The sequence below is a fragment of the Corvus hawaiiensis genome, chromosome 6 (genome assembly GCF_020740725.1).
Source record: "Corvus hawaiiensis isolate bCorHaw1 chromosome 6, bCorHaw1.pri.cur, whole genome shotgun sequence".
NCBI classification, from domain to species: domain Eukaryota; kingdom Metazoa; phylum Chordata; class Aves; order Passeriformes; family Corvidae; genus Corvus; species Corvus hawaiiensis.
This window is the reverse complement of record NC_063218.1, coordinates 64,702,557-64,718,518: the sequence shown is the minus strand read 5'-3', so window position 1 is coordinate 64,718,518 and position 15,962 is coordinate 64,702,557. Positions and strand designations below refer to the sequence as shown.

Sequence of the window (15,962 nt, the reverse complement as noted above, 5' to 3'; positions counted from 1 at the left end):
GGTGGCGCAGGGAACAGGACAGAGGCAGCGCGGCCGCTCACAGCCTTTACTGGGGTCCCCGGCCCCGCCCCGCCCCCGCTGCGCCGCGCTGACGTCAGCGGCGCCGGCGTGACGTCAGAGGAGGGGGCAGGAAGAGAGGGGGACATCCCGGTGACCCCACGCGGAGATCCCGCTCGGGCTTCCCGCGCGGCTGGAGGGCACGAGTGGGGCTGCGGGGCTCTGGGGTTATTGTGGGGTCATCGGGGTTATTGTGGGCTCACTGCCGTTACTGTGGGGTTGTGGGGGCTGTGTGTTACTGTAGGGTCTCTGGTGTTATTGTAGGGTCACTGGTGTTATTGTAGGGTCAGGAGCACTACAGGGCCTGGGGGTTATTGGAGGGTTTCGGGCACTACGGTGGCTGTGTGTTATTGTAGGATCTCAGGCACTACAGGGGCTCTGTGTTGTTGCAGGGTCACTGCTGTTATTGTAGGGTCAGGGGCACTACGGGGGCTCTGTGTTATTGTAGGGTCTCAGGTGTTATTGTAGGATCTCGGACATTACAGGGGCTGGGCATTAGCGGTGTTACTGTAGGGTCTCCCCAGTGACAGCCCTATATCACATGGGTTCCCCACACAAGTCTTTCCCCAGAGGGTTTTCCAAGCTGCTCCAGGGAATCCCTGGGTACCCCTTAGTTATTGTAGGGTCTCCCTGTGTAGGTCTATTACTCTAGGGTCTCCCCGTGCCAGTTTGTTATTGTGGGGTCTCCCATTCAATTTATGCTGCTGTAGGGTCTCCCCACACTGGTTTGTTGCTGTGGGTTCTCCCCATGCCAGTTTGTTATTGTAGGGTCTCCCCTTCAAGGGTCTCCCCACCTCAGTCTGTTACTGTGGGGTCTCCCCATGTTTCTGTTATTATGGGGTCTCCCAGTAATTCTGTGTCATTATGAGGTCTCCCCATAATGGTTTGTTATTGTAGGGCCTCCCCATGCCAGCAGGTGCCAACACACCTCAAGCTTCACCTGCTGCTCTCGTGGGGTGGCCCAGGTTCCTCAGGGGGGCTCCTGGCTGCCCCCCACCCTGGGGATGGCAGGGGGACAGCCAGGGGTCAGTGTCCCCCCCTGTGTGTCCCAGGCATGCAGGGACAGGGCAGGGGGGACAGGGAGGGACAGGGCAGAAAGGGGGGAATGTTGGGAAGCAGGGGATGGGGTGCTAGGGCAGGGGGATGGGGTGCCGGGGTAATGGGGGAATGCCAGGGGACGGGGTGCCTGGACTGGGAGAGGGCGAATCTCGGGGAAGGGGTGTCAGTGTGATGGAGGGGTGCCAGGACACGGGGGATGTCAGGGATTGGGGTGTCAGAGTAGTGGGGGGATGCCAGGACATGGGATTTCAGGATGCCAGGGGATGGGACACCAGCAGAGTGGGGGGATGCCACCCTCCAAACTCCAGGGGACAGGAGGATCCCAGTGGATGGCGTGTCAGGATGCCAGGGACTGAGCTGCCAGGGGAGTGAGGGGATGCCAGGGGATGGGATGCCAGGATGAAGGGGAATGCCAGGCAGAGGGATGGCAGGGCAGGTGAGTGGGATCCGGGGCGGTACGGGGGTGCCAGGGGATGATGCGCCAGGCCACAGCGGGACGGGGTGCCACGGGGATGCCGGGGAGGGGCGGCGGGGCAGCGGGAGGGGGTGCCGGGGGCTGCCGGGGCACCCATTCCCCCGCTCTCCCCGCTGCCTGCCCGGCGCTATTTGAAGTGGGACAAGAAATGCTCCACGGGGTATCTCGGGGAGTCGATGCCCAGCCCCTGGCAGAGCCCCAGCAGGCGCTCGCAGGCCTCGGCCAGCGTGGCCCCGGCGCACGCCACGCTCAGCAGCGGCTCCTCGTACTCGCCGGCCCCCTCGGGCTCCTCGAAGAGCCGGTTGAGGCGGACGAGCCCGCGGCCGTGCAGCTCCCTCAGAGCCTCCATGCCCCCGCCGGCCGCCAGGGTCTCGCCGTGCTCCGATCCCAGGCACATCACCCCGGCCAGGTGCGTGCGGGGCGCGGGCCGGGCGGGCAGCACCGGCGGCACGCCCAGCGCCACCAGCACGGCGGCCAGCAGCAGGTCGGGGCCGTAGACCTCGCGGATCCAGTCGCGCAGGTAGAAGCCCCCCATGCGGGGGTTGATCTCCAGCAGGCGCGGGCCCGCCGGCCCCAGCTTGAGCTCCACGTTGAAGACGCCGTCGCGCAGCCCGCACGCCCGGCAGCATTCCAGCGCCGCCCGCACCAGCTGCGCCTGCCGGTCGGCGGGCAGGCAGGAGGGCAGGCAGGCCGCCGTCTCCAGGAAGGCGGGGACACGCGTGGGGCCGTTGTCCGACACCCACGCGCCCAGCAGCCGCCCCTCGAAGACCACCAGGTCCACGTCGTGCTCGGTGCCCGGCACGTACTCCATGAGCAGCATGGCGTTGCCCCAGCCCAGCCCGATGCCCGGGTGGTCGGCGTCGTCGCGGAGGTCCCTCCAGAGCCGGGCGGCGTGAGCGTGGCACTGCCCGGCGTTCTCCACCAGCCGCACGCCCACGCCGCCCGCGCCGAACTCCAGCTTGGCCACGGCGGGGAAGGGCACGGCGCCCGCCGCCCGCTCCACGTCGCCGTGGCTCTGCAGGCGGCGGCAGGGCACGGCGAAGGCGGCGGGCGGCGGGCGGCCGCGGCGGCAGCGCTGCAGGTGCCGGTGCGTGCGGCTCTTCTGCTTGGCCACCCGGACGGCGGCGGGCGCGGGGCCGCGGAGCCCCAGCCCCTGGCACACCAGGGCCGCCAGCACCACGCAGTCGTCCCAGTAGGAGAGGCAGGCGTGGGGCCGCAGCCCCCGGGAGCGCAGCAGCTCCAGCACCCGCTCCGCGTGCTCCTCGTCCCGCCGGTGCTCCCGGCTGTCGTAGGGCAGGAAGGTCTGCACCAGCCCCGCCGCGAAGTGCTCCGGGTCCGACTCCACCAGGTGGATCTGCGGCCCCGGAGAGGCGTCACCGGGGGACAGCTGTGCCACCCCCCGCCACCCTGAGCCCGCTGACGGCCCGAGCTCCTCACCCTCAGCCCGTAGTCACGGGCCGCCTCCCACACGAAGCTCTTGCTGACGCCCCCGGCCCCGATGAGCAGGATGTCCTTGCCCTCGACCAGGTGACACTGCGCCCGGTGCAGCATGGCCTCGGCCAGCAGCCGCGGCAGGTCCCCGCGGGGCTCGCCCACACCGCGCCCCATGGCCTCGGCCAGCACGCAGGTCTCCAGGCACCGCTGGCTGTTGGTGGCCAGGGCCACCAGCTCCAGCGCGTCGTCCACGCACGCCAGCAGGAAGTCCACGCCTGGTGACGGTGACACCGGGCTCAGCACCGCGGGGTGACCCCGGGCACCGGCGGTGTACCCCGCGCCGTGCTCACCGAGGATGTCGGTGTGGGCGCGGGTGCCACCGCGCTGCTGCGGGCTCAGCTCGGCCTCGGTGGCCAGGAGAGCGGCCATGGCGGCCTCGGTGGCCTCCCGCAGCCGCGTGGCCAGCGCCTGCCGCTGGCTGAGGGCCACCACCCCCCACTGCCGCAGGCTGGAGTCCAGGCCCTGGGGCAGCACCGTGCCGTGACGCACCGGGCTCTCCGCGCGTCCCACGGCGCAGGCCACCTGCGGGGACACCCACACGGGTTTGGGGACATCGGCTGCCACCGGGGTATGGGGACATTGGCTGCCATCCCATAGCCTGGGGCACATGGACACGGGGTGACACGTTGACCCGAGACGTGGATGGCCACCAAGCTTAGGGACACCCATGGCCACCAGGGCATGGGGACATGGAACGCCGTCGTAGGTGGGGGACACACAGAGCCACCAGAGTGTGGGGACACGCCGTACCTGGCAGAGCTGGGGTCGGTCCCCCCAGGACCTGCAGACGAGGGTGCAGATGCGCAGGGCCATGGGCAGCCGCGGGGCTGGGCTGCCTGGGGGGCAAGGGACAGGGCAGGCACGGCCGCCACGCGGGGACGGGGCGGCCCTGCCCGACCCCCCCCCTCCTCTGGGGGCTTTTGGGACTCCCGGTGCCACCGTGGTGGCCACTGTCACCCCCAGCCCCACGAGACTGTCAGGAGTCAAAGGGGGTCACCCCAACACCCTGCTCTGCCCTGCCCCAGGGGACTGTGGGGGTCCAGGGTGACTTTCTCCACCCCTCCCCATGGGTCTGGGGGGGAGGGTTCAAGGTGGCAAACTGTCCCCCAACCCTAACCCAGGGCACTGTGGGCGTCCAGGGTGACCCTCATGCTGTCCCCCAGGACCCCAGTAGTTTGGGCACCCCAATGGCCCCCCAGCCACCCACCCCAGGGGACAGACAGGTGGCTGGCACAGCGGCAGGGACCCCGGGGGACTCTTCCCCCCCTCCCAGGGTGGTGGGCGCCCGAGGGCGGGGGCCTTACGTGGGGGGGGCACGGGCAGGCGGGCGGTGGGCACCATGGCCTCCAGCAGGACGCTGTCCTCCTCCGTCAGCCCCCGGAGCCAGGCACCCACCGCCTGCACCACCGCCGCCCCCTCCTCCTTCCTGTGGGTGCTGCGGGTGCCTGTCCCCCGCCACCGCCACCCCGCCGGCCGCACCACCACCTGCGTGCACCTCCGTGTCACCCCGTGCCACCCGGTGCCACCCCAACAGCCACCCCGCCACCTGCGTGCAGCCCCCGTGTCACCCTGTGCCACCGCACCACCTGCACGCACCCCTGTCACCCCGTGCCCCCCCAGTGCCACCCCAACAGCCACCCCGTGGGGGCCTCTCCATGCCCCCCAGTGCCACCAACACCACCCATCCCTGCCGTGCCCACCTGGCTGTAGGGCTCCATGGCAGTGCCCCCCAGGAAGGCGCCCACCTCCTCCTGTACCAGGCTCTGCTGGCCCTGGGGGTCCTCCAGCCGCACCAGCCTCAATCCGGGGGCCATGGGCTCGGCGGGCAGGTCCCCCCTGGCCCCCAGGACAAAGGCCAGGGTGGGGGGCACGGGCAGGTGGGCACGAGCCGCCAGCACCCAGCGGGTGACCAGCGTGTCCTCGAGCCGGTGGGCGAGCAGCACCGAGCCCCCCGTGGGGCAGTCGAGGTCACGGGCCAGCTCGCCCACCCAGCCGCCCTCGGGGTCCCCCGGCGCCAAGGTGCCCGTCACGTAGTTGGCACGGCGGGGGGGCACGAAGGTCTCCAGGGCGCTGTGCCCCCCCACCTTGAAGGAGACGCCCCGGGAGAGCAGCAGGGACCAGGCGCCCGGGGACGCCTCCGATGGCACACGGCTGGCCCAGGTGGGGGACAGACACAGCACCATGGCACCTGCGGTGGGCAGGAGGGTGGGCGGTGGGTACCCCGCTCCCCCTGCCCCGAACTGCCCTCCATGGGGGTGCTGCTGCGGGGCGAGGCGAGATTTGCTGCCGAACTTGTGGCTACTGGGATTAATGGGACGCAGCTGGTGCCGCCCTCCTCCCCTGCCTCGGTTTCCCTCACGGTCCCGGCCGACCAGCACAGGCGGGTGTGGGGACCCCTGCTGCTGGCTCAGGGGTATCTCATGCGGGGTGGGGACAAAGGCACCGCACCCACCTGGGCAGCGGGTGCCACCCTCCAGCAGGACAGGCAGGAAGGCGGTGGGGGAGCCCAGGATGCAAACGGTGATGTCCAGCGGGCCAAATCCTGCCAGGGAGGGAAGGGTTAACAGCCCCGGAGTGGGGACCCTGCTGTCACCCTGCCCCCGGCACCCCAGTGTGGCTGGGAGACCCCAAATCCCCCGTGTCCCTAGCCTGGCACCGTATCCCCATTGCCGTCCTTGTCCCTGCCACCCCCCTACCCCAGCGTGGCACTGCGCCCACATCCCTGTCCCTGCCACCCCCGTGTCCCCAGCCTGGCGCCATGCCCCCCATCGCCACCCCAGGCCCTGCCACCCCCGTGTCCCAGCCTGGCACCGTGCCCCCCGTGTCCCCCACCCGTGCGGGGCTCCGCGGAGCAGTCCAGCGTGGGAGGCAGCCCCTCCTGGCACAGGGCGCTCTGGAGCCGCTCGTAGGCGTGGGTGGCACACTCGGGGTCCCCGCTGTCCCCGGGCACTTCGCCATCGGGGGCCTCGTCCTCCAGCCAGCCCGGGCACAGCGCCTCGGGCCCTGCCCACTCCTGCTCCTCCGGGCTGGGCACCCGCTCCGGGCTCGGCTGCGCCGTGGAGAGCTGCGGGAGCAGGGACAGGGCTGGCACGGGGCTGGCACGGGGGTAAGGGGTGCTATAGGGCTGGCGTGGGGTTAAGGGGCTGGCACGGGGCTGGCATGTGGGCAGACGCCGGGTGGGCATGGGGACATGGGGCAGACACGGGGGGGCTGGCACAGGACAGGGGGGCACCGGGCGCCGCTGCGCACCCGTGGGGTGGGGGCGTCAGGGTGCTGGGGGGCTGCGGGCGCCGGGCACGGCGCCACCGCCTCAGGGACAGCGGGGCAGTGCCAGCCGCCGGGGCCGCCAGCTCCCGGACAAAGCGTCCCCTTGTCCCCGCGGGGTCACGCGGCGGGTGGGCACAGCACGCCACACTGCCCGCTGCCCCGCGCCAGTGCCCGGCACCGCCGGGATCCCGGGATGGGGCACCCACCTCCGCCCGGACCCCCCACCCGGGGGCCACTCACCATCCTGGTGACAGAGGGGCTGCAAGAGAAGGACAGGCAGAGTCAGCGCGGCCCCCTGAGCACTTGCCACCCCTCCCCGGGCACCCCCGGCCAGGGCTGGGAGCCCCAACCCCAGCTCCCGTGGGGGACCCGTCCTACAGCACCCACCAGAGCCTGGCACACTTCCTGGGGCACACCTCGGTGCCAACTCCAGTGTCCTCATGTTGTCCCCTCAGTGCTAGTCCCAGTGTCCCCAGACTGACCCCTCGGTGCCAATCCCTGTGGTCCCAGCTTGTCCCCTCGTTGACAGCGGTGGTGGCCCCAGATTGACCCCTCGGTGCCAGTCACGATGGCCTCAGGGTGTCCCCTCGGTGCCAGCCCCGGTGGCCGCGATACCTCCGGCTTAGTGTAATCCCGTGCCAGTTCAGCACAGTCGGAGGCACCTCCTCTTCCCGGGGGTGCCAAGGTGCCCTGGCGGCGCAGACCCAGGGACCGGGGTGTCCCCACCCCCCCGGGTGCCCTCGCTCCCAGCAGGTGCCCGGCAGAGTTGGGCACAGAGGGAAACTGAGGCACGGAGCTGAGCAGTGCCCACTGTCAGCCAGGGCGTCCCCAAGCTGGCAGGGCGGGTGTCCCCAAACCCAGCACCCGGTGACAGGGTTAGGGGACACACGGCTCGGTGGCATGGCACAGGGACCCAAAACCCAGCCACAGGGGTCCCTCAAAGTCCGCCCCCCCTCCCCTCCCAGCCCGGGGACCACCCTGTCCCCCTCCATCCCCAGTTGGGAGGTGTTCCTGCTGTCCCCAAACTGGGACAGCTGTGTCGCCCGGTACCTTGGGGTGGGAGCCGTGGCCTGAGAGCGCGCAGGGGACGAGGGCTCGGGGAAGCCTGGCACAGGGGACACGGGCCGCTCTGGCCTTTAAACCCCCCCCGCGCCACCCCGGGGTGCCAACCCCCGTCCCCGTGCCCCGGATTAGGCGACACAGAGCCCCATTGTCCCCTCTGCCACCTCGCGCCAGGCGCTGGCACCCCTGTCCGTGTCCCTGTCCCCGTCACCAGCGAGGGACACGCTGCCGCAGCGGGACGCGGGGGGTGGCTCAGCCTGGCGGGGTGTCCCTGTCCCCCTGTCCTGCACACCCAAGGCTGGGCACGCCCCCCGTCCCCCCCGCCGCCCCTCCCCGCCCTGTCCCCCTGTCCCCAGCGTGGCGGAGCTGCCAGCCCGCACGTCCCCCGGCTTAGTTCCAGCTGCCCGCGGCGTCACTGTCACTGTCACCGTCACCGCCACCGGCAGGCACGGGGCCACCAGCGCGGCTGCCGCGCCGCAGGGCCCTGCACGCGCTGTCACCCGCTCCCCGCCATCCGCACCGTGCCCGGCACCCTGCCCCCCTCATTTGTCACCCGAACTGTCACGTGCACCCTGTCACCCACAACGCACCACACACCTTCAACAGCATCCTGTCACCTGCGGCTGTCACCCACACCCTGTCACGCTCATCGTCACCCACCCGTCACCCAAACCCTGTCACCCAAACCCTGTCACCCACACTGTGGCACCTGCACCAGCATCGGCACCCCGTCACCTGCGCTGGCACCTGCACTGTCACCCACACCTTGTCACGCACATCGCCTACCTGTCACCCGTATCCTGTCACCCACACCCTGTCGCCCGCACTGTCACCCAGACCCCAGAACCTGCACCATGCCGCTGCACTGCCACCTGCCCCGTCCCCCGCACCGTGCCACGCACATCGTCACCCACCTGTCACCTGCACCCTGTCACAAGTATGCACACACCCCCCGACCCCCATCCCGCTGCTTCCGCCCCCCCTGGGACCAGCACCCCCCCAAAAACACCCACATCACCCCCACTGCTGCCAGCACCCACCGGCGGTGCCGGTGCTGGTGTCTGTCGGTGTCGGTCTGTCCTGGTGTTGTCACTCCCCGTAGCGGCTCTGCCCGCTTCGGTCCCGGCGGTGTCGGGGTCTGTCGGGGTCTGTCGGAGTCTGTCGGGGTCGGTCCCGGTGCTGTCGCGTCCCCAGCAGCGGCTCTGCCCGCTCCGGTCCCGGCGGTGGCGGCGGCGCCGTGTCCTGCCCGGGCGGGGCGGGGCGGGGCGGGGCGGGACCGGGGACACCGGGGGACCGGGACACCGAAGGGGGTGGCGGGACAAAGCGGGCAGCGGGGGCGACGGCGGCGGGGCCGGGGGACAAGGGACTGGGGTAGGGAGCGGGACGAGGGATGGGGACCGGGACAGGGGACAAGTGACTGGGGGCAGGGACGGGACCCGTCCGGGGTCACCCGGGGCCGGGTGTAAAACTGACACCGCGAAGCAGAAATGTCAGGGCAGGCCTTGGGAGCTATTCCCGACCTCCCCGCACGACATGGAATGGGACGCAGGGAATGGCATGGGACGGCATGGCATGGGACGGCATGGCATGGGACGGTATGGCACAGCCAGTGTGCGCAGGGGACAGGCATGACCCCATCCCGGACACTGCCACCCTCCACGAGCGATGGCACAAACGTGTCACCCTCCCCCGTGTCCCCAGTGGGAGCCCGGCCTTCGGGGTGTCCCCGGGGACCCCAGGGTGACAACAGGCTCCCGGCAACCGCCCGCTGCTGCTCCCGGCGGTGTCCCCAGAGTCCCCGGCTGGGGATATCGCTGGGCTCTGCCAGGCATCCTGTCCCCTCCCGTGTCCCCAGGCTGTGACGGTGCTTCCAGGACCGGGATATGGATCCCCCGTTCCCCCCGTGTCCCCTCCTGTCTCCTCGCAGTCCCAGGAACTCCTGTCTATCCCGAGGCTGTTGCCCACCCTCTCCCACTCTATCCCTGTACCCCCCAGGCCCAGAATATGAGTCCTTGTGGTCCCTCGTGTCCCCTTTCCGGGCTCTACCCCTTGCCCGGCGTGCCCCCCTGCCGGGATTGTTCTCTTGCCCGGGATGTCCCCCTTGCTAGGATGTCCCCTTTCCCAGGACGTCCCCCTTCCCGGGAAGTCCTCCTTTCCAGGCAAGTCCCTCTGCCCGGGATGTCCCCTTTTCCGGAGTGTTCCCCTTTCCAGGCATGTCCCTCTGCCCGGGATGTCCCTCTGCTCGGGATGTCCCTCTGCTCGGGGTGTCACCTTTCCCGGGGTGTTCCCCTTCCCGGAATGTCCCGCTGCCGGGCGTGTCCCCTCTTCACGGGTGTCCCCTTGCCTCTGTGACACCGCCGTGGCCTCCTGCTGTCGCCGCCCTCGCCACGCTGTCCCTGCTTCCCGCCCCTCCCGGGGCTGGGATCCCCTGACCGAGGGGACAGGGGGGACACGGGGACAGCCCCGCCGGCCAGGCGCTGAACTGAGTCCTCCGAGCCCGCAGGGGGCGCCGCCCGCGCCGGGGCCGCCTCTGGACGGGCGCGCGGGGCGGGGCGGCGCGCGGGCGGCCATGGCGGACACCGAGAAGCTCAACCTCGACTCCATCATCAGCCGCCTCCTGGAGGGTGAGCGGCCCCCGCCGGCACCCCGAGCCCCAGGATACCCCTCCTCCGCTCGGGGAATCCCTCGGGGCCGGCCCGGGCCGTGCCCCAACCCCGAGGGGGGGTCCCCGGCCTGGACCTGGCGGGGGCGGGTTAGGCCGCGGTGGTTTGGGGGGGTCAGGGCTGGGAAGTGTTTTGGGGGGGATCCCCATGGGATCTGGGGAGCTGGAGATGAGTCCGGAGGACGTGGAGAATAAGGGGGGGATCCCGAAGGGGTCTGTACCCCGCGGGAGGGGGCTGGAGGAAATGGGGGATCCCCACAGGGTGTGTACCCCGCGGAGGGGGGGACTGGAGGGTATTGGGGTGCCCCGAAGGGTCTGGGGGCTGGAGCTGAGCCTGGAGGGCGTGGAGGATATGGGGAGGGGGGCTGGGGCAGGTAGAGCAGCGGTTTCTGGGGCGCTGCTGGGGTCCCGCAGCACTCTGGGGTCCCTGATCCTGTTCTTTGTGCTGGGACCAGTCCAAGGGTCGCGGCCGGGGAAGAACGTGCAGCTGACGGAGAACGAGATCCGCGGGCTGTGCCTCAAATCCCGGGAGATCTTCCTGAGCCAGCCCATCCTGCTGGAGCTGGAGGCACCCCTCAAGATCTGCGGTGAGGCCCGGAGAGCTGCCGGGCAGCGCTGGGGTGGCGTGGGGGGCTGCGGGGTGCCATTCACAGCCTGTGTCCTCCCTGCAGGCGACATCCACGGGCAGTACTACGACCTGCTGAGGCTCTTCGAGTACGGGGGCTTCCCCCCTGAGAGCAATTACCTGTTTTTGGGGGACTACGTGGACCGGGGCAAGCAGTCGCTGGAGACCATCTGCCTGCTGCTCGCCTACAAGATCAAGTACCCCGAGAACTTCTTCCTGCTGCGGGGCAACCACGAGTGTGCCAGCATCAACCGCATCTATGGCTTCTATGACGAGTGTGAGTGCCCGGGCTGTGTCCCCTAAAAGCCCGCTGCCATCCCTGGGCTCCCGGTGTTGTCCCAGTGCTGTCCCACACTGACCCCACCGGTGAGCTCCTTCCCTCCCTGCCACGTGTTCCCCTATGTCCTCTGCCCTTCCGTGTCCTCCTGCCCATCCCCACACCCCCACGCTGTCCCCAGGGACACCCCAAGTCCCCTTTGTGCCCCGCAGGCAAGCGACGATACAACATCAAGCTCTGGAAGACCTTCACCGACTGCTTCAATTGTTTGCCCATCGCCGCCATTGTGGATGAGAAGATCTTCTGCTGCCACGGAGGTGGGAACGGCCCCTCCCAGGGATTTGGGAGGGCTGGAGGAGGAGTGGGATCTCCGTGCTAAGCTCTGGGGGTGCCCCTTTCCCGCAGGGCTGTCCCCAGACCTGCAGTCGATGGAGCAGATCCGGCGGATCATGCGGCCCACGGATGTCCCGGATCAGGGGCTGCTCTGTGACCTGCTCTGGTCCGACCCTGACAAGGATGTGCAGGGCTGGGGGGAGAACGACCGTGGGGTCTCCTTCACCTTTGGGGCCGAGGTGGTGGCCAAATTCCTGCACAAGCACGACCTGGACCTCATCTGCCGGGCACACCAGGTACCACCGGGACCCCCCAAATACTGGGGACACCTGGGAGGAGGGTTTGGGTCTCCAGTGAGTGTCATGTGGTTCCACCCCAACTGTTTCCCTGTCAAGGGTGGTGGGTGCTCCAGGAGTGAGTGGGTTGGAATTCTGGGGGTGTTTGCTCTGGGATTTGGGGATTTACCTCAGCATTTGGGTGTTTACCCCGGGATTTGGGTATTTGCCCCGGGGGGATGAATAGTCATCCCTGGATGTGCCTGTTCCTCCCAGAGGCTGGATAATCGCTCTGGAGATGGATATTTGCCCTGCGGCAGTGGGTGTTTGTCCCGAGTGGTGGCTTCAGGGAAGGGAGGTTCACCCTGGCAGAGGGCGTTGGATATTTGGCCTGGGGGACTGGGAATTGGCCAGGCTAGGTGGATACTGGCCACGGCGGGGAAGGGAGGGGGGGAGTGGATATTTGCCAACCCCGTGCCCCCTCCAGGTGGTGGAGGACGGCTACGAGTTCTTCGCCAAGCGCCAGCTCGTCACCCTCTTCTCGGCCCCCAACTACTGCGGCGAGTTCGACAACGCTGGCGCCATGATGAGCGTGGACGAGACACTCATGTGCTCCTTCCAGGTGAGCCCAGGCAGGGGGAACACCCCCAATTCCTGCCGGGAGGGCTACAGGGAGTTCTGCCCTCCATGGCAGCGGGGAGCTGGGGCGGCAGCTCACTGATTTCTTTCCCCCTTCCTGCCCCCCCCCCCCCCCCCCAGATTTTGAAGCCGGCTGACAAGAACAAGGGCAAATATGGGCAGTTCAGCGGGCTGAACCCCGCCGGGCGCCCCGTCACCCCTCCCCGGAACTCTGCCAAAGCCAAGAAATGAGCTGGGAGCTGCCCCTGTGCTGCCCATGCCCCCCCGCCCCCGCATCAGGTCGCTTTTCTTTCGACTCGTTTTTTTATTTGTAGGATCCTGCCCCCCCCCCGCCACGCTCCACCAAAGCAAATCCAGGCCCAGGGCAGGGAGTGCCGGGGCGAGGGGGGAGCCCGGAGCCCAGAGCCCAGCCCTGGGGTGGCAGCGGAGGGGGGGGCAGGAGGACTTTTTGAGGAATAAACTTGTAATGGGTCACTGGGGGGTGCCTGTGCTGGTGGTTGGATGGAGGCTGGGGGTGGCAGTGACTCGGGGCTCAGCATTCTCCATCGCTGTCCTCCGCCAGCACCTCCTGGGTGGTGGCCGGGCCGGGCCTTCCCGGTGTCATCACCGAGCCAAAAAACAGGGAGCGAAACTGTGGGGAGAAACAGGGGGGTCAGGAGGAAGCCGTGCCCACCCCCTGCCCCCAGGCACACCCATCCCAAACCTTCTTGTGCGGGGGGGTCCCTGGCACAGCTCCTTCCTCCTCCTCCTCCTCCTCCTCGGGGTCACTCTCGGCTGGCCGGGGGGTGCACAGGGGCAAGGTGGGGCTGGGGGGCCCCCCTGAGCCCCCCTCGCTGGTTTCCATGGCAGCCATGTAGGACTCCAGGTCGTCAGCAAAGTCGTCTGACGGGACGGGCAGGTGGGACACGCTGAGGGGGACAGAGCAGGATCGGGAATGTTCACTCTGGGCCCTGCTGATGGCAGCTGGAGGGCTCATCTGGGACTTACCCGTTGGTTGAAGGGGACTGGGAGTTGCTTTTCAGGTCAGAGAGGGTGGCCAGCACCAGGTGAACCTCCAGCACGGTGTCATCCAGGGTGAAGACCACCGGCCTGGGGACACAGAGGGGCTGAGGGGGTGCCAGGGACAGGGCTGGCATGGGTGGGGACATGGTGACTGCTCCTACCTGCCAGGCTCGTCAAAGTGGATGGTGAGGGGCAGGTTGGAAGCCTCGGCGAAGCTCAGCAGCCCCTGGGGACAAAGGGGAGGGTGAGGGGGACCTGGGTGGCGGGGGGGGGGGGGGGGGGGGTGACACAGGGCTATGGAGCTTGGGTGGGGACTCACCCGGAATTCCCTGAGGCAGAAAGTGATGTGGGAGCCCGAGGCCACAGCCACCGACTGGAACTCGTCCTCAGCCAGCCACAGCTCCGTCACCATCGTCTTGCTCGGCTCTGCAGGGGAAAATGGGGTGGATGGGGGGCTGGAGGGCACCCCAAGGTGGGGAAGGGGCCCCCTAACCCTGCAGGACTCACCTGCCTCATCCTCCACGTAGTTCCGCAGGCTGATTTTGCCACCGGGGCCAGTCCCCAGTGTCACCTCAGCCAGCGTCGGGGGAAAGTGGACCACGGCCTCTGCCAGCACCCTGAGGGGCACAGGAAGGGGGCTGAGCACCCCAAATCCTGCATGGACGGCGGGGGTCCCTCCTTCCATCCGCCCTCATCCCGCTCTGCCCACCGCAGTGCCACCCCTGTGGTGTCCCCCCTCACCGTGCCGGGGCGCAGAGGCGGCTGGCGCAGCGCTGGGTGTCGAACACGGCCTGGAGCCGCTCGCACTCCTGGAAGGCCAGGTTGTGTGTCTTGGTGACACCTGGCAGGGGGGACAGCAGCTCAGCGGGGCAGGATGCGGTGCCAGCCTGTCACCCCCGGGCCATGTCCCCGCCGGCACTCACCGTACTTGCAGTGGAGCTGCAGGACCAGGCGGCTGGCACGGGGCTTCAGCAGGATGAGGCATTTCCCCACCGACTTCTCCAGCGTGGGCAGTGAGCGGAAGACGCCCAGGAAAGACTGTGGGCAGGGGATGGATATGGGGACTGTCACCTGCCTGGGTCCCCCTGGAAGAACGGGGAGCTCTGAGGGGGCCCAGACACTGCACCTTCATGTGGACTTTGCATCGGAAGAGCTCCGTGTCGGGCCCGGCGCTGCCCGGCTCGTACAGCTGGAAGAAGAGGGGCGCGAAGAGGAAGGAGGCGAAGGCGGAGCGGGAGGAGTTGACGGCACGGAGGGACAGCTGGGGACACAGCCACAGTGTTGGCACGGCCTGCAGGGATGGAGGGGGGCACAAGTGCCCCCCAGCTCCCACCCGGCCCCCCCGACGCTGCGTACCCCGTTCTCGGTGGGCTCCAGGTAGAGCTCGTCGCCGATGCGGGACAGCGAGTGCACAGCTCGGCCGAGGACTGGGAAGGAGAGGGTGTGGGGGTGAGGCAGGGCCCCCCGGGCGTGCCGCACCCCCCGGGACCCCAGGCCTAGCTCACCTTTGACGTTGCCGCCGGCGATGACACATTTCATGGCACCGGCACCGGCAGCGGGCGGGCACGTGGGGGCTTCGCGCCCGCCGCCCCCGGCCCCCGCAGAGAGGCCACGCCCCTTCCCCGCAGGCCACGCCCCTCAGGGAGCCCGCGGGTTAAGCCACGCCCTCCAATTGGTTCTGGTCGGGCCTCGCCGCCCCCCCCGCCGCCGTTGTTGTTCCCTCCCCGCCCCACCGGTGCCGCCTGTCCCCAGCGGCCCCGCAGTGGTGTCCCGCAGCCCCCCTGCCCCGTCCCTTCCCGGTGGTCCCGGCCTCTTCCCCGCCGCGCCCCGCCGGTGCCTTCCCGGCTTCCCGCGCCCGCCCTCCCAGGCCGCCTCCCCATTGGCCGGGAGCGCCGCTCCGTCCCGCCCCCGCCGCCAGCCGATTGGTCCGCGCTGAGGGGGCGCGTGACGGCGCTGCGCGTGGCCTCACGTGACCGGCGGGAGGGGCGGGGCCCCGGCCCCGCGGCTCTCGGGACTACCCCGCCGGTAAGCCCCGCCTCCCGCGGCGCGCTATTGGGCGGCGCTCCGAGTGACGTGCGGTTTAGCCAATGGGGCTTCGACGTGCCCCTCAGCGCGGCTCCGGGCGTTCAGCCCCGCACCGGGACCTTCCCGGGGCCCTCCGACTCATCCCGGGGCTGTCCCGGGGCCGTTCCCTGCTTGTGCCTCCCAGGACCCTGACCCTCGCTTCATTCCCGGCAGCATCCCGGGCGGGGCTGCCCTTCCGCAGCATTGCCTGCTCTTTCCGGTCCCTTCGCCCCTTCCCGCATTCCCGGGGCACGGTGCTCCCCACGAAGGACTGGAGCTGCTCCGGTGCTTCCCGAGATCCTTGTGTTTTGGGGATCCCTGTCTCCCAGGGGCACAGGGGAAGTCAGATGCTGCAAGTCAATGCTCGGTGGTTTCTGTCCACACTGGAGGTGCTGCTGGCTGTGCATCCCATAGAATCATGGAATGGTTGGGGTTGGAAGGGACCTTACAGCTCATCCAGTTCCATCCTCTGCCATGGGCAGAGACGCCTTTCACTAGACCAGGTTGCTCCAAGCACTTCCAAGGATGGATTCTTGGGGGTGTCCCAGGATTCTCCAGTGGGGGTGCACTGTAAATTCTGGGCTGACTAGGTGTATCCGTGGGTTGTCCGTAGAATCCCAGAATGGTTTGGGTTGAAGGAACCTTAAAGCCCACCCAGTCCCACCCCCCTG

At 69.2% G+C, this 15,962-nt stretch overlaps 3 protein-coding genes across 6 annotated transcripts; 1 reads left to right on the top strand and 2 right to left on the bottom strand.

The window, feature by feature from the left end:
- Window positions 1-32: 32 nt before the first annotated feature.
- CARNS1 (carnosine synthase 1) lies at window positions 33-8,665 on the bottom strand. 4 transcript variants are annotated; one of them, XM_048306645.1, is made up of 10 exons: window positions 8,455-8,665; window positions 6,593-6,611; window positions 5,918-6,149; window positions 5,538-5,627; window positions 4,786-5,273; window positions 4,390-4,570; window positions 3,836-3,921; window positions 3,376-3,607; window positions 3,029-3,300; window positions 33-2,945 (listed from the first exon to the last, which is right to left on the bottom strand). In XM_048306645.1, the coding sequence occupies exons 2-10, from the start codon at window positions 6,593-6,595 to the stop codon at window positions 1,719-1,721; spliced, it is 2,811 nt and encodes a 936-aa protein (XP_048162602.1). In that variant the 5' UTR covers window positions 6,596-6,611; window positions 8,455-8,665; the 3' UTR covers window positions 33-1,718. The 4 variants fall into 4 exon arrangements, with proteins under 4 accessions (XP_048162602.1, XP_048162603.1, XP_048162605.1 ...); XM_048306646.1 differs by lacking the exon at window positions 8,455-8,665 and adding an exon at window positions 7,403-7,718; XM_048306648.1 differs by lacking the exon at window positions 8,455-8,665 and adding an exon at window positions 6,835-7,366.
- Window positions 8,666-9,931: 1,266 nt separating this feature from the next.
- Window positions 9,932-12,699, top strand: PPP1CA (protein phosphatase 1 catalytic subunit alpha). The gene is made up of 7 exons (XM_048306730.1): window positions 9,932-10,038; window positions 10,532-10,663; window positions 10,748-10,978; window positions 11,191-11,295; window positions 11,384-11,607; window positions 12,074-12,208; window positions 12,346-12,699. The coding sequence occupies exons 1-7, from the start codon at window positions 9,984-9,986 to the stop codon at window positions 12,454-12,456; spliced, it is 993 nt and encodes a 330-aa protein (XP_048162687.1). The 5' UTR covers window positions 9,932-9,983; the 3' UTR covers window positions 12,457-12,699.
- Window positions 12,700-12,755: 56 nt separating this feature from the next.
- On the bottom strand, window positions 12,756-14,920 carry RAD9A (RAD9 checkpoint clamp component A). The gene is made up of 11 exons (XM_048306760.1): window positions 14,733-14,920; window positions 14,584-14,654; window positions 14,354-14,488; window positions 14,151-14,265; window positions 13,969-14,068; window positions 13,735-13,844; window positions 13,547-13,653; window positions 13,389-13,453; window positions 13,213-13,314; window positions 12,929-13,133; window positions 12,756-12,856 (listed from the first exon to the last, which is right to left on the bottom strand). Exons 1-11 carry the CDS (start codon window positions 14,764-14,766, stop codon window positions 12,758-12,760), a joined length of 1,143 nt encoding a protein of 380 aa, XP_048162717.1. The 5' UTR covers window positions 14,767-14,920; the 3' UTR covers window positions 12,756-12,757.
- Window positions 14,921-15,962: the final 1,042 nt, after the last annotated feature.